Below are 23,982 nucleotides of genomic sequence, written 5' to 3'. Positions count from 1 at the left end.
AACAACTAAAAAGAAAGATGCGTTGTAAGTGCAAGTGGGATTTTTAAGCCAGGGACAGGTACTCTCTGGATTAAAAAACGTCACTCATACTTACAAATGTGCTACCTATTACTAAAAACAGCGGGCGGGATTTTACTTCCTTAAGCTGATGAGCTGAAGTCACACACAGCCCTGGATTTTTAATACACAGCTTGTTTTCAGAGGTTCATGAGGACATTGTGCAGCTTTGGCAATTCGAACACCATCTGCCATTTTTAATAATGGGAAATGTCTTCATCAACAAAAGTTCCAACTTACATACAAATTCAGTTAAAGAGTAGAACAGAACTCATTCTTATCACCTCAGCCAGTGGTGAAAATCAAACTTTTTTACTACTGGTTCTGTGGCGTGGCTTGGTGGGCGTGACAGGGGGAGGATACTGCAAAACTCCATTCCCTTCCCACTCCAGGGGACGGATACTGCAAAATCTCCATTGCCTCCTAACTCTAGAGGAAGGCTACTGTGAAATCTCCATTCCCTTCCCACTCCAAGGGAAGGATACTGTGAAATCCCCATTTCCTCCCCACTCCAGGAGAAGGATACTGCAAAATGTCTATTCCCTCCCCACTCCAGGGGAAGGATACTGCAAAATCTCCATTCCCTCCCTACTCCAAGGGCAGAATACTGCAAAATCTCCATTCCTTCCCAACTCCAGGGGAAGGGTACTGCAAAATTCCCATTCACTCCCTACTCCAGGGGAAGGATACTGCAAAATCTCCATTCCCTCCCTACTCCAGGGGAAAGATACTGCAAAATCCCCATTCCCTCCTTACTCCAGGGGAAGGATACGGCAAAATCTCCATTCCCTCTAGGGAAAGGATACTGCAAAATCTCCATTCCCTCCCCACTCTGGGGCCAGCCAGATATGGCATTTGCTAGTTCTCCGAACTACTCAAAATTTCTGCTATGCACTAACGGAAAAACCTATAACGGATATTCTGAACGAATGCAATCCAGCTGCCTACTAGATGGGCAAAAACAAGATTAGAGAGCAAGGCAATGTTACCTGTTTCTTTGGAAGACCCAAGGAGATCCACTTAAAAAAGGATTGTTTTGAACACGCAAATTAAATGTAGCATGAATACACGTCAAAAGTGTAAATATAAATCAAACAGCAAGATGTATGGCAATTGTTCATGATAAAAGACTGAAATGAGAGCAAGCAGAAACATGATGATGGGGGGGAGGAAATGAACGGAAGAATTTTAAAATGTGCAAATATTGGCACAAAGAGAGAGTAATGTGTGACCTATCGGGAAGAACGAATGTTTGTTGAAACAAACATACGGGCTGGTCAAGCAGGTCTCTGTTTGGGCGTGGAGTAAGATTTGGGGACTGTTGCATCATGTAGGACTACATGACATGTCATTCAGGTCATAATGAAACCCACAGTTCCTCTCTTGGTGTATTTCCTTCCCCATCACCTGCCATCTGCTTTATTAGTGGGCATGGAGTCATTTAAAAGAAGGTGGCAGTTTAGGTTTGGGATCCCTTGCCAGAGGCAAATATCATGAAAGAGGAACTAAATCTCATCATTCAGTTGTTAAATCAGTAAAGTGGTTGTTAAGTGAATCTGGCTTCCCCCTTGACTTTGCTTGTCAGAAGGTTGCAAAAGGGGATCACGTGGCCATTGCAACCGTCATAATTGTGAGTCAGTTGTCAAAGCATCTGAATGTAAATCACGTGACCATGGGAATGCTGCCATGGTCATAAGTGTGAAAAATGGTTCATAAGTCACTTTTTTCAGTGCTGTTGCAACTTAAAATGGTCACTAAGTGAACTGTTGTAAGTCAAGGACTACCTGTATATGCCAGTGAAGTGTACATATTTATTCATTGCTTTAGATATTTAGCCTTTGAAAATGTATCGTGTTTCCCCGAAAATAAGACAGGGTTTTATTTACTTTTGACCCACAAAATATGGCTTGGACCTTATTATCAGGGGAGGACTTATTGTTTTGGGGTTGCCGGGCGGCTGCTCCCTTGCAAGTGGACTCCCAAAGAGCCAGGCACAGCCTCAGGGGTGAAGCAGCCATGAGGTGACCATACTCACGAGCAGCCGCCCGGCAAACCCCCTCTCCAGACAGGCAGAGCTCCATGCACTGACCTAGGGCGTATCCCGAATGTGCCAAGCCGCGGGAGCAGGGGGGGCATGCAGAGTGCCACGTGGCTTGGCCCCTAAGGGATACCCCTTAGGTCAGTGAATGGCGCTCTGTCCGATGGAGAGGGGGTTTGCCAGGCGACTGCTCGTGAGCATGGTCACCTCATGGCTGCTTCAGCCTTGAGGCTCTGCCCAGCTCTTCGGGAGCCCACTCGCAAGGCAGCAGCCACCCAGCAACTCTCCCCTCCGGCCAGGCAGAACGCCACTCCCCAAACTAGCGGTATCTGAAGGCGCCAAGCAACATGAGCGCTTTCCCCGTCTCTCGCAGCTTGATGCCTTCGGGATACCGCTAGGTCCGTGAGCGGTGCTCTACCTGACCAGAGGGGGGATTGTCCTGGGGGCTTATTTTCAGGGGGAGCTTATATTTTTGTCCACCCAGAAAATGTGGCAAGACCTTAGTTTCAGGACAGGTCGTATTTTTGGGAAAACATAGTAGGTGTTTCTTTGGGATAGTAAAGACAAAAAAAAAGACCAACAGAAGGCCTCTAACAGCAAGAAAGTTTGTTTTTTACCCAATTATTTTTGCTTCTTGCCTAATCCCAGTGAAATAATAAGTTTTATTCATGAGAGACATTATACATAAGCTTTTATCATTGGGGATGGGTGCAGTGTTTGAAGTTTGTGCTAAACACAGGCCGTCTCTTTTGGCTCTTTTAATGATGTTTGGTTTTTGTTATTGTTCTTATTAACCTGCAATTTTACTGATTTAAATCTATTTGGAGTAAGATTTTGGGACTGTTGCATCATGTAGGACTGCATGACACATCCCTGAGGTCATAAAGAAACCCACAGTTCCTCTGGTGTATTTCCTTCCCCATCACCTGCCAACTGCTTCATTAGTGGGCATGCAGTCATTTAAAAGAAGGTGGCAGTTTAGGTTTGGGATCCCTTGCCAGAGGCAAGTATCATGAAAGAGAGGAAAATTCTCATCATTCAGATTTAATTTAAAAGCATTCCCTATTATATTCTAAATAACTCCTTGGCACCAGGCAGAGGCAAATAAGGCAAAACTGGCTGCAAACAAGAATCAAATTCTCCATGCTTTGTTGGTAGAAAGGTGAGTTTTACCAGGTGCAATTCATATGTGCTTAGCTGTATCATCAAAATTCTGAACTTCTGCAGGACTCAGATTAAATGCTAGGACGTTTATGTACATATATTTAATCTTATCTTTTTGCCTGATTGATATTTAAACAGAGGATAGGTTGTAACATATTCATACTATTTAAGAAAAGTGAATCGTGCCCATGTAATTTCCTTTGCACTAAAATGGAAGCATCTGTCACTGGCTTCTTCTGGTATTTTTCTTTCGAATTCTCAATCTAGCCTCAGAAATTTCTGGAGATTTTCATCCAAGTAATAATCAACCCACTCCTGCTTAGCTTTTGAGGCCAAATAAGGTCAGTCATCCAATCAAATAGATTTAAATCAGTAAAATAGCAGCTCAGTAAGAGCAATAACTAAACACCATTTAAAGAGTCAAGAGAGAATGTGTGTATTTCGTTGTTGCTAGTTATGAAGTCATGTCCGACCCATCATGACCTCATGAACAACAGTCCTCCAGGCCTTCCTGTCCTCTACCATCCTCTAGGGTCCACTGAAGCTCATGCCAACTTATTCAGTGACTCCATCCAGCCACCTCATTCTCTGCCATCCCCTACTTCTTTTGCCCTCCATCTTTCCCAGCATGAGGCTCTTCTCCAGGGAGTCCTTCCTTCTCATCAGGTGGCCAAAGGATTTGAGTTTCCTCTTCAGGATCTGGCGGCCTAAAGAGCAGTCAGGGTGGATCTCCTCTAGGACTGACCAGTTTGATTGCCTTGCAGTCCAAGGGATTCACAGGAGTCTTCTCCAGCACCCAGGTTCAAAGGCCTCCATTCTTTGGTGCTCAGCCTTTCTTATGGTCCAACTTTCATAGCCATCCATTGCAACTGGGAGAACCATAGCCTTGACTAGATACACTTTTGTTGGATGTTTCTGCTTTTTACTATGCTGTCTAGATTTGCCATAGCATGAAGGTTTTCAAACACTGCAGTATTGTGACCCATCCCCAATGATAAAAGCGTATGTACGACATCTCTCACAAATAAAACTTATTTCCCTGGGGTTAGGGCAAGGAGCAAAAATATCTGTGTTAAAAAAACAAACTTTCTTGATGCAGAGGCCATCTATTTGTCTTTTCTTTTCCTTTACTATCCCAAAGAAACACCCACATTTTCAAAGGCTAAATATGGTATATCTAAAACAATGAATAAATGTTCACTGGCATAAATAAAGGTAGTCCTTCAGGTACAACAATTCACTTAGTGACCATTTGAAGTTACAACGGCACTGAAAAAAAGTGACTTATGAACCGTTTATCACACTCATGAGCGTGGCAGCATCCCCATGGTCACGTGATTTACATTCAGATGCTTGACAATGACTCACAGTTATGATGGTTTCAATGCCCACATGATCCCCTTTTGCAACCTTCTGACAAACAAAGTCAAGGGGAAAGCCAGATTCACTTAACAACTTGTTACTAACTTAATGACTGCAGCGATTCACTTAACAAATGTGGCAAGAAAAGTCATGAAATGGGGCAAAACTCCGTTAAAAATGTCTTACTTAGCAAAATAAATTTTGGGCTTGATTGTGGCTGTAAGTTGAGGACCACCTGTACTTCCAAAGATATTCCTAAGAATGCCAATGTGCTTCTACATTCCAGTCTAAAACTGCTAAGATAAAATCTACTGCAGGCGTAGCCATCTCTCAAGACTTGTTCCAGGAGTGACTCTCCACTCTTCATGGCTCACTCAGCCAAAGCAGGGGTTTGTGTAACAACATTGCTATTTTCTGCAAGCACAATCAAATTCCTCCCCAGGGGTCACCAGTCCACAGTTTGAATGGTTCTTGCTTATGTATTATGTGAAACTGAGTAGTTGTGGCTTATTTAGCAAACTTGCTTAGAAACTGAATTTGTCCAGCAAATAAACCACTTTGGGTACCTAATTTCTAATTGATAGGAACTTTCAAGCAATTCTTTATTGGCTTTCCTTAAAAATATTGGAGACCAACTCAGGAAGACAAAACACACACTTTCCCCTTCATTTATGGCCTCTGCTGATGCTAAAAACTATTCCCCTGAATGCTCAAACAGAACATTGAATTTTCACAATTGATTGTGACTCAGATAAGTATCACTTATCTATAATATATGCATTTGAGACCACTTATTTCTACCAAAAATTAGATTTCTCATTCCCAAAATGCTCTCTTGTATCATCAGCTTTTTATTGCTGCTTCCTGCCAGCTGCAACTGCTCTTGATCATAAAAGCTCTTCTTATCCTTGCTTCCCTTGATGTTATCTTGTTCTGAAGAATCTCAATCACAAATAATACATTAGAAGAGACTATTATATGGAAAGATTTCAACCTGCCACACAATAAATATTTAGTCAAATGACTGTTGTATACATTCTATTATTTAATGCTTTTTGATTAAGTAAAAAAGTATCCCATTGATCTCATCTGGCAAGACAAAGTTAATCAAGGCATGAGTCTGGATCAAACAATCTGTGGTCATCTTTTGTTGAACCTTGTTAATTGAATAATCAATAAACAAGGTTAATCAATGGTTCACACAGTACATAATAGGTATAGGCTCCCTTCTTGCTAGTTGTTCCTGACTCTAGGGGGCAGTGCTCATCTTTGTTTCAAAGCTGAAGAACCAGCGCTATCCGAAGACGTCTCCGTGGTCATGTGGCTGGCATGACTCACCTCCGAAGGCGCACGGAACACTGTTACCTTCCCACCAAAGGTGGTCCCTATTTTTCTACTTGCATTTTTACATGCTTTTGAACTGCTAGATTGGCAGAAGCTGGGACAAGTAACGGGAGCTCACCCCATTACCCGGCGCTTGGGATTTGAACCACCGAGCTTTCTGATCGACATGCTCAGTGTCTTAGCCAGAGCCACCGCGTCCCTTTCATATACCATCGCACGATATAAAACATGAGTTGCAAGCCACAAAGCTGGATTCATACAACCTAGACTAGTAATCATAATTTACTATCTGGGTGACCTAATAGGATTCAGGAGACCTTGCAGAGATTATGCGGAGTACTGAGGCTGTTTCCCACTGCCCTTCCCCCCAATTTATCTTTTATTTATTTATTGAGGAGTTAATAGGGAAATGTTTACCTTCCAGAAGCGTTCTGGTTTCATTCATATTTTTTTAAAAATAAGAGGGGAAAAATCATATTTGGAAAACGTGGCTCTTTTGTCACCAAGATTTGACAGTGTGTATGTAAAATACTGCAGCCACACACGGTTTGCAGCTTTCCAGAGTCCGCAACGTTCTGCTAAGAGATGTATTATGTTTGGTTTGGTTTTGGCTTAAGGTAAGGTGTTAAGCCAACCATGTGGAGCTAAATCCAAAATACGTAGGACCAAACAGAATCCTTTCCCACTTCACATTGCAGGGGTGAAATGTTACTGGTTCGGGCCAGTTTGCCTGAACCAGTAATAAAAAAATGTTTAACAAAAATTTAAAAAGTTCCAATGATCAGCTGTGCTGTGTGTTGCTAGGAACTTTCTTTTTACTTTTTTTTAGCATTTGGGGTCTGTTTTTGCTCCCAGGAGGCTTCCCTGAGGCCTGCTAGGCCAAAAACGGGAGATGAGGGGTGCTGCGAGAGAGAGAGAAAGAGAGGGAGGGGAAAAAAAGAGGGAGGAAGAACCACAAACCTGGCAATAGACGCAGCTTCAGAGGATGCTTTGGAACAGCACAGCAATCCAAGGCTGGAAGCGACCTCAGAGGTCATCTAGTCCAACCCCCTGCTCCAGCAGGACATTGTTAAAGTGAGTTTGTCTTTTGACCCACTAGTCACATGACTACAGTCACGCCCACCCAGTCGCATGACACACACACACCCCACCAAGCCACGCCCATGGAAAAACATTGGATTTCACCACTGGGCCAGTTTATGTATTGATTGTAAGCTGTGTTTCTTGCAGTTCCATTTCTCACTTTTGTACTCATTTTCATACCTTTACTACCTCTCAATGATTTTATTTCCAACTCATATAAGATGTCAGAGAAGTTCCAAATTCATTCTTGCTTTCTGATTAAAAGGCTTGACATCCAAGGGAACATCTGGGACTACAGCAAGTTCTGTGAAGGTTTATCCAGTAATCAGATAATGCTGGTAGCTTGCACATCAAGTCGTCATTGTGTTCAGTTCCAAAAATAGAAAAAAGGGCTAATATTGACATCATTTCTCAATAGCTACCTTCCAGGTTCTCTCTCTAGTTTCCCATAACCAAGAGACTCCATGCCAGTGGCATGTATGGAAAACAGAAATCAAAATATATTGGTAGTGGGACTGCCGGTTTATTGTTCTATCCAGTACTTTGATATTCAGTGCATAGTGTCTTTCCAGGGGAAAGTCCTCCCAGCCATCAAACAACATATAGAGGGGTTATACCAGAGGTGTCCTGACTTGGGAACTTTAAGACTTGTGGGCTTCAACTCCTTTGGACTCCCCGGGGTTATAGCTTTCAATTAATCATAGTTAATCACCACATACAGTATGTTCTATAAATCTAGTCAATTTGGTTAGTTAGTTAGGAGTGATGTGATAGCTGTGTTCCAATATCTGCCACAAAAAATAGGGGGGAAACCTATTCTCCAAAGCACGTGAAGGCAGAACAAGAAGCAATGGATGAAAACTAATTAGAGGCCCAACCTAGAACTTTCCTGACAGAACAATTAATCAGTGGAATGGCTTGCCTTCAGAAATTGTAGGTGCTAAAACACTAGAGGCTTTCAAGAAGGGATTGGCAGTTATTTGTGTGGATGGTATCCTGACTAGAAGATCTCCAAAGCCCCTTCCAAGTCTGTTATTCGGTAGTTTATTATTTATTGTGCTTTAGTTCAGAAAACTGAACTGAATAAACCATTATTAAGTGCATCATAAACACGGAATAATCTATATTGCTGGCGTTAATTGAGCTGAAATCAAAAGGCTGAAGTGTTCAAACAACTCATTTGTTGCATCATGCCAATTATGTTATTAATTGTGTCTATGGAAAACTCCAGAGTTAACATACAAAGTCATAAGCTATGTTTAGAAGTTGGAAGGGTTGTACTAATACTTCACCAGAACCAAGCCATATCATGGCCAGCAGTTGACTCCTGCTTTCTACAAGTACAGGTTAATATTTATTTATTTATTTATTTATTTATTTATTTATTTACTTACTTACTTACTTACTTACTTACTTACTTACTTAACTTACTTACTTACTTACTTACTTACTTACTTAATCTATATACTGCCCATATCACTATCCAAAGTGTTTTTGGGCAATTTATTAATATAATACTGAAAGATGTGATGGTTTTTATATCTGCTATTTATTATCTTGTCGTATGACAAGTTCATATCACATCTTATATCTGCTGACCATCACGAAAAGAGCTAAAGGTGACTGTTCAGACAGAGAAATACCATTTTAAGTTTTGATTCCCAAATGAATAGGACTCCCTACCTTTCTCACAATATTTGCTCTAGGAAATGTCCCTTTTTGATTTCAGAGAATTGTGTGTTTACTTACCTGACTCATTTCCAGCTTGAAGCCAGCTTACCAATTTCCTAGATGCCCAAGCTTTCCACAGATCATTCTGATCCTGTAGATATGATAGATAAACCCAGTGTCTTTGTTATTGTTTACTAGAAACAAAAAAAGTCTTAGTTTTTTTAATTAGCATTCTCTGGGATGTACCTTTATATTCATTAACACGAGTGTTACCTCTATATTCATGTTTTTTGTTTATTTTGATTTCCGGAAAAAGCAAATGTAATGGCTGTAACATCAAGACTGATTTGAAAAAAAAACCATCCCAAAAATCCTTACATGGTTTTGCCCATGTTAAAAATTCCTCTATAGCTGCACACCCGCCTATTCAAAATCACATATTCATAAACTGCCATGCATATTCTGAAAGGCCTACTTTGCCCTTGAATCAAAATAGGCATATGATACATTGAAACACTACAGTTACTTTGATGGGTCCTTGAAGCTCTCTGAGCTTGATGGTTCTCTTGCAGATAGAAGTTTATTACCCAAACTAGCTAGCAGCATCAAGATCACGTGAAGTATTAGTACCGCTTTATAAAACCTTAGTAAGATTACACCTAGAATACTGCATCCAGTTTTAGTCACAATACAAAAATGAGAGTTTTTTGAGAAAAAGTGCAGAGAAGAGCAACTAAGACCATTAAAGGCTTGGAAGCTAAAACATATGAAGAATGTTTGCAGGAATTGGATATGGCTAGTCTAGAGAAAATGATCATAGAGGTGACATAATAGCAGTGTTTCAATGTTTGAGGTGCTGCAATAAAGAAGAGGGGGTCAACTTAGTTTCCAAAGCACCAGAAGGCAGGACAAGAAATGATGGATGGAAATTAATCAAGGAAACAACCTAGAACTAAGGAGAAACTTCCTAACAGTGAGAACAATTAACTATTGGAACGATTTGCCTTCAGAAGTTGTAGCTGCTCCAACATTGGAAATTTTAAAGAAGAGACTGGTAATGAAATAGTATAGGATGTCCTGCTACAGCAGGGGGCTGGGCTAGAAGACCTCCAAGGTCCCTTGCAACTCTATTTTGTAATAATCAGGTAACATCAGATGATGTTACCTAGTTTGGTAATAAAACATCTGACAGAAAAACCACCAAGCTCAGGGAGCAAAAAGGACCCCTCATTTCAGCTGAGGGCTACCTTTGTATCTCTGGGCTGAAATGAAGGGGCCTTGGTAGTTAATTTGCAAGCTGTTCAGAGTTACCTTAATAGGTCATGTGATTTACATACAAATGCTTGACAGATTCATACTTATGACGGTTGCTGTGTCCCGGGATCATGTGATCCCCCTTTGTGATCTTCTGACAAGCAAAGTCAATGGGGAAGCTAGATTTGCTTAACAACCATGTTACTAACAAACACGCACACTCACACAGCCTTCACACACACACACACAGCCTTTACACCGAGCTTTCACACATACACAGAGCCTTCACACACACACACAAAGCCTTAACACACTCACAGAGCCTTAACACACAGAGCCTTCACACTCACACACAAACCCGGCGCGCCTAGACCCTGGCGCCCGCCAAAAAGTCGCCTGGCTCAGGAAGAGTCGCGAGGCGGGAAAATTCCGCGCGTAGGCGGAGACAAGCCGGCCGGGCAGAGGAGGAGCCTCCCCCTCAGAGATGGGGGCCTGTGAGTCGGCTGAGGCGCCTAACGGCGGGGGGGAGGGGGAACAGAATTACCCCCTCAGGACACCGGAAACCGGCTGGGGGGCTGCCCCCCCTCACGCCTTTGTCCGGGGGAAGGGAAGCCGCCGCTCGCTCCTCCCGAAAAGGCAAGGAGGCGTGGTTTCGCCTGAGGGGGCGTGGCCTCCCTTATAAATATCGGCGGTGGGCGGCGGGCACCCTCATTCCTCGGGCGCTTCGCTTCTGCTTCCGTCGTGTTGTTTGAGGCGGCTGTCTATACGGTTTTTTTTTTATTATTACTATTATCATCCCCGCTGACGGCTTTGACGCCTCCTCGCTTTGTCTTTTTTCCTTCTTCTTTCGGCCTCGCAGTGTTCGCCCCCGCCATGAATGGTTACCGGGACAGCAGGATCGAGGAGGGCACCTTCCTCTTCACCTCAGAGTCGGTGGGGGAAGGGCATCCAGGTGAGAGGGGGAGGGGAGGGGAGCGCCCGAAGGACCCGGCTGTAGCAGGCGGGGGGGGGAGAGGAGGGTGGGCGCGCAAGACTGAGGCAGAGATTGAGGGGCGGGAGGGCGGGCGCGCGCGCGCCCCGCCGCCCGCCGCTTGATTGGCCAGCGCACCGCGGCTGAATGACGCAACGGGGCCGCTGTGGAGAATGGGGGGGGGGCGTCTTGTGAGGGGAGGCTTGACATGACCGGCCACCCCTTTTTCCCGAATATTCGAGCCTCTCCGTCTTAAGGGGAGGGAGAGGAAACGCCTGCGGGACTCCCCTCTCCCCATTTCCTTGCCGTCTCGGAGCGGCCTTGCGGGCCGACCGGCGAAGGAGAAGCGGTGGGGGGGGGGAGCGGGCCCTCGCGCACGCGCACTCCCGTTTTTTTAAGCCTCGGCGGCGCGCCCCGCATTGCAGGCGACCACGTGGTGCCCGCATGGCGAGACCTTGGGAGGAGAAGATGGAGAGAGTGGGGGGAGGTGAGAAAGATGGGGGAAATAAAAGAAAAAAATCACACCTCCCCATATTTCGCAAAATGCCTCTTAGAGGAGAAGCGGGTGGAAGATTTAAGGGTAAAAACGGGATGAGCTGGGGGGATGTTTTACAAGACTTAAGATGTAAAACTGATGACAACCCTTTCTGATGAAGGAAACCAAATAAAAGAAGCATCGAAGGCTTAATTCAGTGGTTCCCAACCTTTTTCTTCGGCCATGCTCCACCTAAGCATCTGAAAAACCCTGATGCCCCCACCCCCCATATAATTCTTATTTTACTCAAAAAGTGAGCTCTACTCATGGAGGAAGCCTAAGAGGCCATTAACTTGGTTTAAACAAGTTTCAAATTGCCCCCATTAAAAACCAAATTATCCCTCCCTCCCCTGGGACGTGGGCCCCACATTAGGAACCACTGGCTTAATAGGATAAAAGCCCATTGGGCCGAGTGGAACACAAATGCTCTAAAATAAATGGGCGAGTTTAAGAAAGGCACCTCCGTCTTTTGAACTCTTCTGCAACAAAGGGACTTTTAAGTAGAGGAGAGGAAATGAGAACACAGGTCGAGCTTAGAACCAGACGAGCGATCCTGGTTTGGATACCCAACCATCTTGAAGGCATCTTCCCTTTTCCATTGTCTTCCGCCATGATGTCTTGAGCTGGGTGGGGGGTGTTGTACTTCAGCTTGAAAAGGACTCAATTTTCAGCAGTGGGACAAACCAAGCTTTGGTTGCCATGTTTGTCTAACGTGGGAGATGTTAGTTAAGGCATTGCCCGAGCCTCTGCTACTGAAGAACAGGTAGACCATCTTTTCCGCCATTGACATGTAGTCACTGAGTGCCATGTGGTTCCTATTAAAAGGAGAGCATTGTGTGATGTTCCCTGCAGAGTGGATCAGGTCTCTCTAGTCTCAATTCCTCTGCTTATGGCAATAAATAAAAGGCTTGATAGTAGCGGACACACACGCTTGATGAAATGAATGGAGACCTTGCCCCCTTCACTTAAGTGCCCATTACTGTTGTTCCTTTCATACCATAGTATGAAAGTATTTGGGGCGCCGTGCTGTAGAACAACATCTCAAAGGTCATCTAGCTTAACTAATGCAGTTGCTAAAAGATACACAAGAGACAAGGCAATCGTTTCTTTGGAGAAGGCTGCAAGCTAGAAATTCCCTGAAATTTGTTCTGAATCCCCAGTTGTAATTTATTTTTATTAAAATTACATTTTACCATACAATATAACATCAGTATGTACACAATCTTTCGGATATGACATCTACCAGAATATTGAATTGCATTCTAAAACAATGGCAGCCGCATCTCTGCTCGCCACTCTTGAGGGGGATGTTTAAAATAGTGTGGGTTTTTTTTTGAAAGCTAAAGGAGCAAGGATTGTCTAGGTTTTAGTAGTATTGCTTGTGGTTGTTGCCTATTGCTTACTTTTACAGGCTTAGGTACTCCAAAGCCACATCAAAGCAATCTAGCATTTTATTCCATAGCAACCAGTCATTCCTACAAGAAACCCACAGACAGGATCTAAATGCAGTGATGCTTGTCCACCTATTTCACCTCCAAGATTTCTAATCATCTTAGTATTACACCATAGCTTAAGCCAATCTTCCATGTTTCAGCTTTATTGATCAATAATTTTTATAACGTAGAAATCCAAACATATTCTCTGAATATTCATGTTTTTAAGATAAAAGAAACTGGACAAGCCTTGATTATTAGCTTGATCATACCACATTTAACAATGCAGTATGTTCATTTTTCTCTTGTCCTTAGTTTGCCTGTATCTGGGATTCTCTAAAGATGCTTATTCTCCTTGTTGCCATCATGTGTCCTCTAAAGAGCAGGGTAATAGGAGAGTGCAGATAAAGTTTCTTATAATAGACGGTGTAAATCAGCAGGGGCTAAGCTCTAATTGACAGTAGGATATTCAAGTTTGGTGTTTTCAGAGGGAATGTAAAAGACTTTGGTATTTCCAGCTTTTCCATCCCATAAAGTGTTTAAATGCAGGTCTTATTAATTAATAATATACCTACCTAATAAACAGTGGATTGAGTAAATTTATACATCCATAATATCGGGAAGAGCCACTTTGGTATGTTTAATGGTGCCAGGCCAAGAGATTTGAATTGTAGTCCTATTTTAGACAGAAAAGCCATCTAGGTGGCTTCGCCAGGCATGTTTTTCAGGCTTTAAGAAGAAGGCTGTGGCAAACCATTTCCAAAAATATTGCTAAGAAAACTGCATGAACTTCTCAAAGCAGTCACCAGGCACAGGATTGACTCAGAAGTCCACACATTTCACATCCAGACAATTGCAGCTTTGTTATTGCTTGAGTAACTCCTATGGAGCAGTAACGTAACAGAAACCTAGTTTTATCAAATTTTTGCCAAGTTATCTTCCATGGTTTATTGGGCTTGTGCGTCATCAGCTTAAACCCAGCCCTTGTGGCCCTTTATCTAGGTTTTCCTAAGACTAACTATTTACAAGAAATGATGGCTGCTCCCAGTTCATGTGCTAAGCATTGGGTTAGCCTGAAAGGTTACACCGGGACAGGGTCTTGTTTGCAATTATGTGAACATGGTTTTGCCAGCAGGCCAGAGACCCCAGGGAACTATGGAGTCCACCATGTGGTTGTCGTCAGGGGTATCATGATGCTTTGTCAACCATGAAAGACAGGGAAGGGCTTTGGACTATACAGGTAGTCCTCACTTAGTGACTTGTTCAGCAATCCTTTGAAGTTACAACAGTGCTCAACAAGACTTATGGCCAGTCCTTGACATTGTGGTTATCACAGTGTCCTCACCGTCACAGGATCATGACTGGGACATTTGGCAACCGGCACACAGTTACAATGGTCACAGCTGCCCACAGTCACATCATCACCCCTTGTGATCTTCATTGCCAGCTTCCAATAAGTCAAATCAACGAGGAAACCAGCCACCCCCTGATGTTATGCTTAATGACGGCACATGATTCCTTAATCACCACAACCTGAACTGTCATTGTACACTGAAGATTGCATGTAATTTCGTTGTACGAGGTGCAGTGACAAAGTAAACTAAACTAAGTCACTTTATTTTAAATGGCTTGTCAAAGAGATGGCCAGAACAGACTTGAGAAGGAAAGCCTGTTTTAATTGATCGGTGAAGTAACAGATGTCTTAAAATGTGGAACGGTTTCTTTTTAAAGCACAAAACATGAAAAGATATTCCTAAGAGCACAAAGAATGATAGACCCCCTTTTTTTTTTCAGATAAGATCTGCGATCAAATTAGTGATGCTGTTCTTGATGCGCACCTGAAGCAGGATCCAAATGCCAAAGTAGCATGCGGTGAGTGCACCTGGCTTTTTATAGTAGGGCTGGAACAGTATGTTCAATATTTGTTCCTCATTGGGAGATTCTGTTGCACTTGGAAGTGACAAGTGTTTAATCTGTGTCCCAATGCAGAAACTGCTGCAAAGACTGGAATGATTCTCTTGGCTGGAGAGATCACCTCCACTGCCGCGGTTGACTATCAGAAAATTGTTCGTGAAACAATCAAGCATATCGGCTATGACGACTCTTCAAAAGGTGAGCAGATTGTGGGTGCTTGCTAGGCTTAGCTACATTTTTTTTTTTTTTTTTTTTGCATTCTGGGTTTTGATCAGGAAGCTTTTTTGGTTCAGATGCTATTTTACTTCCTCATCCTAAAGTTAAAACTTTTGTGCGTTTTTTTTAAGGCTTTGACTTCAAAACGTGCAATGTGCTGGTTGCTCTGGAGCAGCAGTCCCCTGACATCGCACAAGGAGTGCATCTTGACAGGAAGGAGGAAGACATTGGTGCTGGGGATCAGGTTGGTATTAAGACCTTATTGATTTGTGATAAACTAGAACAGAGGTGTCAAACTCAAGGCCCCACTGTGCTCCTGCCAGAGAAAACAGGCTCTCAAGCTCCATATTAGCTGGCAGAGGTTTGCAGGAACCCGCGGCAGCCGAAAACTTGGGAGCCTGTTTTTGCTGGCAGAACACTTGGGCCACCACAGGCACCCTGACAGGAATGACATCGAGCTGGCCATGGCCACCCTAGCCATGCACACCCCGCCCCCTCCCCCTTAGATCAAACACAACCCTGATGCGGCCCGCAATGAAATCACGTTTGACACTCCTGAACTAGAATGTGAAGTGAATTCTTAAGTCCTTGTGTCAGGGTTCCAAATAACATCCAAAATTAAATCAGAGTCCAAGCCAAAGTACTGCTCAAAGTTCCATATTTATTAAGAGAGCCATGTTGGCACATCTGGGAAAACCCGAATCTGAAAGCTTCCCAGTTTTCCCCACCCAGTTGAAAGTTGAAGTTCTTGCCCCCACACCCACAAGTCCATCACATGGTCCAATCTCCCATTGCTATGCTGGCAGCTTCCACCCAACCAGTTCCAGTCAGGTGCAGAGACAAAGGATGACCTTGGCTTCCTAGAAAGAATTTTGTTATGGCTACATTGCATCTAACTCTGCAATCGCCCCCTCCCAATTCCCCACTAATGAAACAGCATAGTAGAATAGAATATTAGTGTGGCAGGCCAAAGGAACCGTCTGCAGGCCTGACACCTTGCCTATATTGAGTCTGGAATTTATTGTTCCGCATGTCGTTCTTGCTTCAGGGTTTGATGTTTGGTTATGCTACCGATGAGACCGATGAGTGCATGCCTCTGACTCTCCTCCTGGCACACCAGCTGAATGCAAAACTGGCAGAACTCCGTCGGAATCATATTTTGACTTGGCTGCGACCAGATTCGAAGACCCAGGTAACGATAGTTGGCATTTTTCAAATAGGAAGGCCCCCGCTCTAGGCAGGCTAAAGGTTCCTTTTCGACCATGGTATGAGACATGCTCCTTTTTGGCTCTGTTACAGGTGACGGTTCAGTACAAGCAGGATCGGGGGGCTGTCATTCCCATTAGAGTCCACACGATTGTCATTTCCGTTCAGCACGACGACAGAATTGGACTGGATGAGATGAGAGATGCCCTGAAGGAGAAAGTGGTCAGAGCGGTTGTGCCTGCAAAATACTTGGATGATGATACTATTTATCATCTGCAACCTAGCGGCCGATTCGTGATTGGTGGCCCCCAGGTATGTCAACTGCTGCATTTTTTTGTTGGCGTCTAATGTGGACATACAGAATATTGGCAGTTTTCTGAAATGACCACAGTCAGAAAGTTCAGAGGCACTTGCCAGGAATTTGCAGGATAAGCAGAGATGTTTTAATAGAACAGAATAACAAAAGATAGAAGAGACCTTGGAGGTCTTCTAGTCCACCTCCCTGCTCAAGCAGGAGCCTCTATGTCGTTTTAGACAAATAGTTGTCACCTCCCTTCTTAAAAGCCTCCAGGGTTGGAGCACTCACAACTTGTGCAGGCAAGTTAAGTTGTTCCACTGGTTAATTGTCCTCACCGTCAGGAAGTTTCCTCTTAATTCTATGTTGCTTCTTTCTTTGTTCAGTTTCCATCCATTGCTTCTTGTCTTGCAGATCTTAGCTAAGATTTGCAGCAGAATTGTGTAATAAACACAATTGTTTTAGGGAGATGCTGGTTTGACTGCCTAAGAAATTCTTGTTGACACAATTGTTGTTTTAGGGAGATGCTGGTTTGACTGGCCGGAAGATCATTGTGGACACTTATGGCGGTTGGGGAGCCCATGGAGGAGGAGCTTTCTCTGGGAAAGACTACACGAAAGTTGACCGTTCAGCTTCTTACGCTGCTCGCTGGGTTGCCAAATCCCTTGTGAAGTCTGGCCTGTGTCGACGGGTGCTTGTTCAGGTAGGTTCAGCCATATTTTTTTTAGGAGGCAAAGGATGCTTGGGTCAGTTTCATTCCGACATATTCACCTTGTTCTTCCCTTTGGGGAGATAAGCAGTGCTGTCAAAGTGCAGAAAGATTACATTAAGTAGCCTGAGGGATTAATGCCGTAAGATAGGGGAAAGGGAATATAGCTAAATATGTGATTTGCACAGTGTTCTTTGTTATGTGGTTTTGTAAACAATGCTCATTTCCATCCTGCCCATATGCTGCATCTAACCTTTTGCACTTGCTACTTTTGACCATGATGAAATGCATCAATGTTCTGACCTAGGCTTCCTGAGAAAACAAATCACACTCTTAGTCTCAAAAAACTCTTTTATTTAAACGGCTGTGAATTATGGTCATTCACAGCCGGTAATGATTCACAAACAGTCTGAAGGTTCCGATGGAGTTGCCAGCAGTCTTTTCAGGGGACTCTGGATAAGCACCCACCTTTATCTCCTTTGAAATGCTGCCAGAGACATAATTGCTAATTAGTTTTGCAAGGCCAAACATAGCTTCTCAGAGCTTGAACCAACCAGATGAACTAATTGCTTCATGAAAAGGCTCACCTCTGTTGGCTCCTCCTTTATGTCTTATGGGACAGGCCAATCATCGCCAAGCCTTACTCCCGAGTCGTCCCTTTTGTCTTAACTGTTCTTTCCTTCTAGCAGCTCTGCGCATACGCACACTGGGAACAGCCTCCCGCTGTTCCTCTGCCTCACTGATGTCCGACTCTGGAGGCTCTGGAGGCAGAAAATAACTCCCAGACTGCTCCAGACCCCTCTCTGCCTCCATTGCAGAGCCCTCATCAGAGCTTTCCCCAGACTCCAGGACTGGCCCATGTTCCTCCCTAACCTCCTCACTGTCCGACTCTGCTGCCACCTCCCCAGGCCATCGGCGGATGGCAGCAATCAATTCCAGCCATTTTCTTGGCTTCTCCCGTCCTGTCACCCTCTTATATTCATTGGGCATTTATTCATTCTTGACTGTTGCCTTGTTTTGTTAAACCTTTCTAAATACGTTGCACTGGGCTTCTCTTTTTCTCCCCCCATATCCAACCTTTAATATCCCTTAGAAAAACTGAGCAAACATTTGGTTCCTCCATTTTCCCTTCAAAGGGCAATTACTTTTATGTAATTTTGAGGTTCACATTCTGTGCCTCGTTGTGCAACCTTATGCAGTATCTGCTACAGATGAGTTGGGTTTTCTGTCGGCAGACATGACATTGCCTGTATCCCAAAATAACAGCATTTAGTTTTGAAATAACAGCACTGAAAGCATGATGAGTAAAAGGCAAGAGGGTTTTTTTTTTAAAAAAAAAATGAAAAACATGTTATGATTTTTGGAAGTTATAGTGTGAAAGGGGGAGAGTGTCTTTGAACATTCTCACTCATCAAAATCATAGTTGTCCCAAAGGTGTGTTTGTTTTTTTCCTTTCAGAGGCAACTGAATTTTCTGGTTTTACGCTGAAGACATTTCGCTTCTCATCCAAGAAGCTTCTTCGGCTCTTCAAAAAACAAAACTAGAAAGTCCAGTTGCTCTTTGAAAGAAAGAAAAAAACACACTTTGGAAAAGTGGAGGAGTTTCCTGTTCCTACTTGGTGACCAATCCCACTATGGTTCCTCTTTGCTTGCAGGTCTCTTATGCTATTGGAGTCGCCCATCCGATATCAGTCTCTATTTTCCACTACGGCACCTCTCAAAAAACCGAGCACGAACTGCTGGACATTGTGAAGAAGAACTTTGATCTTCGCCCGGGGGTCATTGTCAGGTAAAACATGGCAACGCATGTCTGTATATGAACATGGAAAATACATGGGGGCTGCTAGGAAGGAGGGGATGAGGCATAAACGGGCAAATGGCCGTTGGGCAAATCTGCCCTCAGTGTGCCAGCATTTTGTCCTTCCTTCTCCTGTATGCGCCATACCCACTACGAAGAGACACAGGAAAGCGGCCTGCCGAGCACGGCGTGTCTTGGTTGTGTGGTCACAGGAGATGGCTACAAGTATCAAATCAGAGGTGATGTCCCTGCATTATGGGGGGGAGGGGCGGAATGCACACTTGAATGCCTTCCAGCTAGCAGCGCATGCTGTTTGATATTACTTTGCAAGGTAGATTAGATTAGGAAACACATGTTATCTAGGTTAATTACTACCTTATTGGAAAGCTGTAGGTAGAGAATGTTGCAAGTGTGAATGACCTTCCCCTTGTCCTTCCCTTTATCTTTGCAAGAACTAGGGGGAGGGGGCTGTCTGAGATGTTGACTAATTCTAATTCTTGCTCCAGACTCAGACGTCTTTTTGACCTGTTATCTTGATAAGCAGTTCTTCCTTCAAGGCCATTCCCTCTGACCTCTACAGGGACAGTTTTGATGGGATGCCCTGGAAGAACATGGAATAGCTTTCCTTGGGCGGGGGGAATGCCTGGGAAGCAGAACATCTTTGAGAGGCTGACCTTACACATTCAAAGATACTTTTAGGTGGTTGTTTGACACCTTCAGAATCATTTAATGGGAAATTTCACTTGCTGTATAACAATACCAGCTACATTTGCAATTGAAATCTTACTTTTTGAACAATGCCAGAACTGTAGGAGTAATTTATAAAAGGGTTTTACCGTATTTTTCGGACTATAAGACACACCAGAGTATAAGACATACCAAGATTTTGAAGGAGAAAAGAAGAAAAAAATAATTTTTGCCCTCCCAAACACCGTGCACTGTTTTTGACTCCGAAAAGTATGGTAATTTCTACACAGCAAGCATATAATAATATGCAGAAGTAAAATTTAAATTAGGAAACTACTGTTTTTTATGGGTTTCGTGTTCTGATTGAGCTGAGGCAACAGAGTCGCTGATTAACTCCTTTTTAGAGCCATGGAAAAAATGCTGATAGTTAAAGCTTAATTAACTTTTTTGTTTTGTTTAAGGCTAACCATCCCAGGTAGAAGTTTGTTGCGACTTTGGGTGGGGGGCGGGGGGAGCTTAGTTCCGCAGAGAGGTAGCCCAGATGTGTGCCTATTATCTGTCAGGGAAGTCTCTGCATTTTGAGATGGGCTGATGGTTGAGATAGGAAGTGTCCCTTCTGAAGAGCTTCTGTGGTCTGCTTGGGAAGTAGACACTCCTAAGTCTAGAAGGTAAGTATTTCATTGCTCTCCGGCGCGCATTGGCCATGCTGTTTGTGACTCTAAAATGGTAAACCTCGCCTCTTGTAGAAGGATGATGGTCTCTGGGGCCGAGAAGCATTGACCATCCCCACTAACTTGCCGGCCTCGGGGATGTAGGTGCTTTTTGCTTCATTTGGGTTGACTGCTGTGTATTGAGTTATGGACTTGTATATTCCAGGGAGCTGGATCTGAAGAAGCCTATTTATCAGAAGACTGCAGCCTATGGTCACTTTGGTAGGAACAACTTCCCCTGGGAAGTCCCCAAAAAGCTTAAATACTGAATAATATGTTGGGCTTCTTTCCCCCAGACCTGTTGGTGTACATTACAGAGAAACCTCCAGGCTCCTTGGTGGGGAAAGAGCCCCCCCCCCCCCCCCCAATCCCTCAATTGGTCCTATCCTTCTCTACTCTTAAAACTTGGCACACTGTTCACGACCATGAATATCAGTCGGGGGGGGGGGCAAATTTCACTGTGCTTTCTCCTCCCCCCCCCACCTCCTGGTGGGTTTAACCTACGAGCCAGTTGAGCCTAGGCACCATACAAAAAAAAAATCAATCCATGAGAAGAAAGGCTGTCTTCAGCCTAATCTTTTTTTTTTTTTTGCATCGCCCAAAGGCTTTAAACCTTAACCTTCAAAAAGAAAAATCCCAAGAGATTTCCCTTGTGTTGCGTATGCAGTCCGTGGTTTTCACCTCCCCTGCCCACATGCTTAGAGCAGGGCGGTGCCAAGCAGCCGGTTTTGAAGAAATGCCAAGGCCGCCACCTCAATTGATTCCTTAGGAGCAGCGGCCTGTTGCCTAAGCCAGAGAGCTTGCATGTTACACAACCTCCATTTGCAACGCTCGTTTGAGTGCGGTTCTTAATAACAGAGGCAGCCCTGATTCCGTGCTTTTAAATCTGGCATCACATTGTGATCCTTTCCTGCTGCTTTCTTTGAGGTTCATCTTATTTTTTAAACCTATGCAGTTTTAGCACTAGCCAGACCTCAACCCACTCCCCCACCCCCTTATCAAATGGGCACTTGGGGGGCAATCTTTGTATACTATTTAGAAAAGTCAGAAGATTGTACCCAGGACTTGTAGGCTGCACACATTTGGCACCTGGATTTTTTTCTTTTTTTTTTCTTTTTTGGTTAGAGCCAAGAATTTTCATATTGCACAAAATTCCCAGTTTACTTTCATAGTCGAGTCCAATCTGCATTCTGAAGCCCTGGTGTAGCTACAGAGATGCCAGGCCCCCTTCAGAGCACATGTGCAATTGGGAAGGTTGTGGGAAGAGACCTACATACTTGAAGAAAAACTTTTTAATAATTGCTTATTTATTGTGTTTGGGATGGGGTGTGAGTACAGAGAAGCCCTTGTCCCAAATGGCAGCTTTTAAACTTTACTTTTTGACACCATGAAATTCCTTGAACAGTTCCCAGCATTCCCTGATAGGCCAAGGTGTACTACAGAAAAGCCTTGGGTGTATCCTACAGGGGGTCTGGCTTGTGTAAAACAGGGGAGGGCAGTGCTGGGGGGGGCTAACCATGGAAGGGGCTAACTTGGTTGGTGTTGTACAGAGAAGCCAGCTTGTTTACATGCCCATCCCATGGTCAGCATCCTAAACAGGAAGTGCCTTTTGCGTTCCATTTTTTTTTCCTTCCTGGGCGTTTTATTACATATGTCTGGTTCTTGAAATTCCACATTAAAATCTTAATAAAGTGCTAGGTTCTATCTTAAACGATGACAGGTGTAATAGTTTGAATTTTTTTAAAAAGAGGTGAATGTTTCCCTCTCCTATCCTGTCCCACTTTGGAGGGTGGGGGAGTGTTCATCTCTGCTTTCTAAGTGAGAAAGAGCCAGCGTTGTCTGAAGATGCTTCCTTGGCCATGGGGCCACTACGCCAAGGCCCATGGGAAACGCCTGTTACCTTCCCACCAAAGTGGCACCTGCTTATCCGCTCAACATTGGCATGCTTTCGAACTGCTTGGTTGGCGGGAATGGCAACTCCATTCATCACAGCAGTTGGGTCTTGAATGGCCAATCTTTCGATCACTCCAACCCAACATCTAAAGTGCTGGGGGTGTGGCTTAAAAGAACAGCTTCCTCAACAGCAAGTCGTCTCTTCCTGCTGCTGGATTGATTTCCATGAGCTATTAAAGAAGTGGAAGACATATTAAGAATTTAGAGGTCCCCAAACTTGGCAGCTTTCTCCAGCTGGCTGGAGAATTCTGGGAGCTGAAGTCCACAAGTCTTAAAGCTGCCAAGTTTGAAGACCCATGCATTAAATCAATACCTGGCTAAAACACATTCCCCAGGCAATCTCTCTCAAAACATTGTGTAGGTAGAAGATTGCCTCTCCTAGTTGGTAGCATTGAATGAAATGCTCCCCTCTGTGCTATTGAATAGGACAAAAGGATAATGCCTTGAAGATTTGAGTTTGGTTTGTTCCCGAAAGTAATTCAAGGCCCATTTCCTGGCTGCCTGGACATAGAGACATGAGCCACTTACTCAGGAGTGGCTTGTGTCCAATGTTACTAGATATATCCTTTATGACAGTGAACATACCTAGTACCACTACCAGCTCCTATTTTCTCCACAATAACAAGCCAGTGAAGTGAGTGAGTTGGGTGGAGAGAAGAATTAGCCCAAAATTAGCTGGCTTTCATGACTAATGTGGGGCCTGAACTCACGGTCTCCTGGTTTCTAGGCCAACACCTCTTTCTATGGCACCAAAATGGCGCTCTTAACATTTATAGCATCACAAGGTTGAAAGCTTGTTTTACAGCTTGTTTTGCATGAACCACCTGATTGGGAAAGCATGCCTGGGGTGGCTCCAACCTAGGGGTCATTTTTGAATGGTGGCACATTTGACGTCTTCCCTCATGGACTGACTGCTCTCCGATCTTTTACCCGAATCTCGAATTCACCGGGGAGTTGAAAACTGTTTTTTACTGGTTTTTAAATGGGAGCCTGGGACACCAAGATCCACTGATCCTCTGAAGAAAAGTCCTGTGAACATGATTTGGGACTGATTAGGAGATGATAAGCGGTAACAGAAGTTAATGATAAAACTGGTTTTAAAAAGCAGCAAGGAAAAGCTGTGCATGAGACCAATTGCCTTTGTGAGATTTTACTCTGGATTTAACTTGTTCAGGTAAGCACACCTACACCAACTGTCACCAATATGCAAGTCGGAGCTGGATAATTTTTTTTTGGGGGGGGGGTGACACTAACTTGGGGAAAGTTTCATGTTCTTACAGGGGAAAATCACAAAAATACTGGGCAGTTACCTTCCAATGCTTACCTCACGTCAATGTTCCTAAAACCAAAGAAAATTATCTTAATATACAATGTTTGCATGCCTTACTGAGCAAACAATTAGCTAAATAACAATGTAGGCAGCTATTTTGGCTTCAACATGCTTAAAGGTAAGGGAAAAAAACAGAATAACAGGTTAAAAACTAATGCTTTCCATTTTAAAACATTTGTTCCTTAATAGAAAAAAGTAGCAGTCACTCTTGTGTGAACTCAAAAGCAGGGTTGTTCCGATTTAATATGAGGATG

General features: G+C 43.7%; 1 protein-coding gene across 1 annotated transcript; it reads left to right on the top strand.

Moving 5' to 3' along the window:
• The first annotated feature begins 10,692 nt into the window (after positions 1 to 10,692).
• On the top strand, positions 10,693 to 22,162 carry MAT2A (methionine adenosyltransferase 2A). Its single transcript, XM_032229323.1, has 9 exons — positions 10,693 to 10,925; positions 14,706 to 14,783; positions 14,901 to 15,023; positions 15,173 to 15,285; positions 16,090 to 16,233; positions 16,341 to 16,559; positions 17,063 to 17,245; positions 18,906 to 19,039; positions 20,612 to 22,162. The coding sequence occupies exons 1-9, from the start codon at positions 10,847 to 10,849 to the stop codon at positions 20,712 to 20,714; spliced, it is 1,176 nt and encodes a 391-aa protein (XP_032085214.1). The 5' UTR covers positions 10,693 to 10,846; the 3' UTR covers positions 20,715 to 22,162.
• Positions 22,163 to 23,982: the final 1,820 nt, after the last annotated feature.

Source organism: Thamnophis elegans, chromosome 13, assembly GCF_009769535.1.
Source record: "Thamnophis elegans isolate rThaEle1 chromosome 13, rThaEle1.pri, whole genome shotgun sequence".
In the NCBI taxonomy this organism is placed as follows: domain Eukaryota; kingdom Metazoa; phylum Chordata; class Lepidosauria; order Squamata; family Colubridae; genus Thamnophis; species Thamnophis elegans.
Note: the sequence above shows the minus strand (reverse complement) of the source record. Positions and strands in the feature narration are given on the sequence as shown.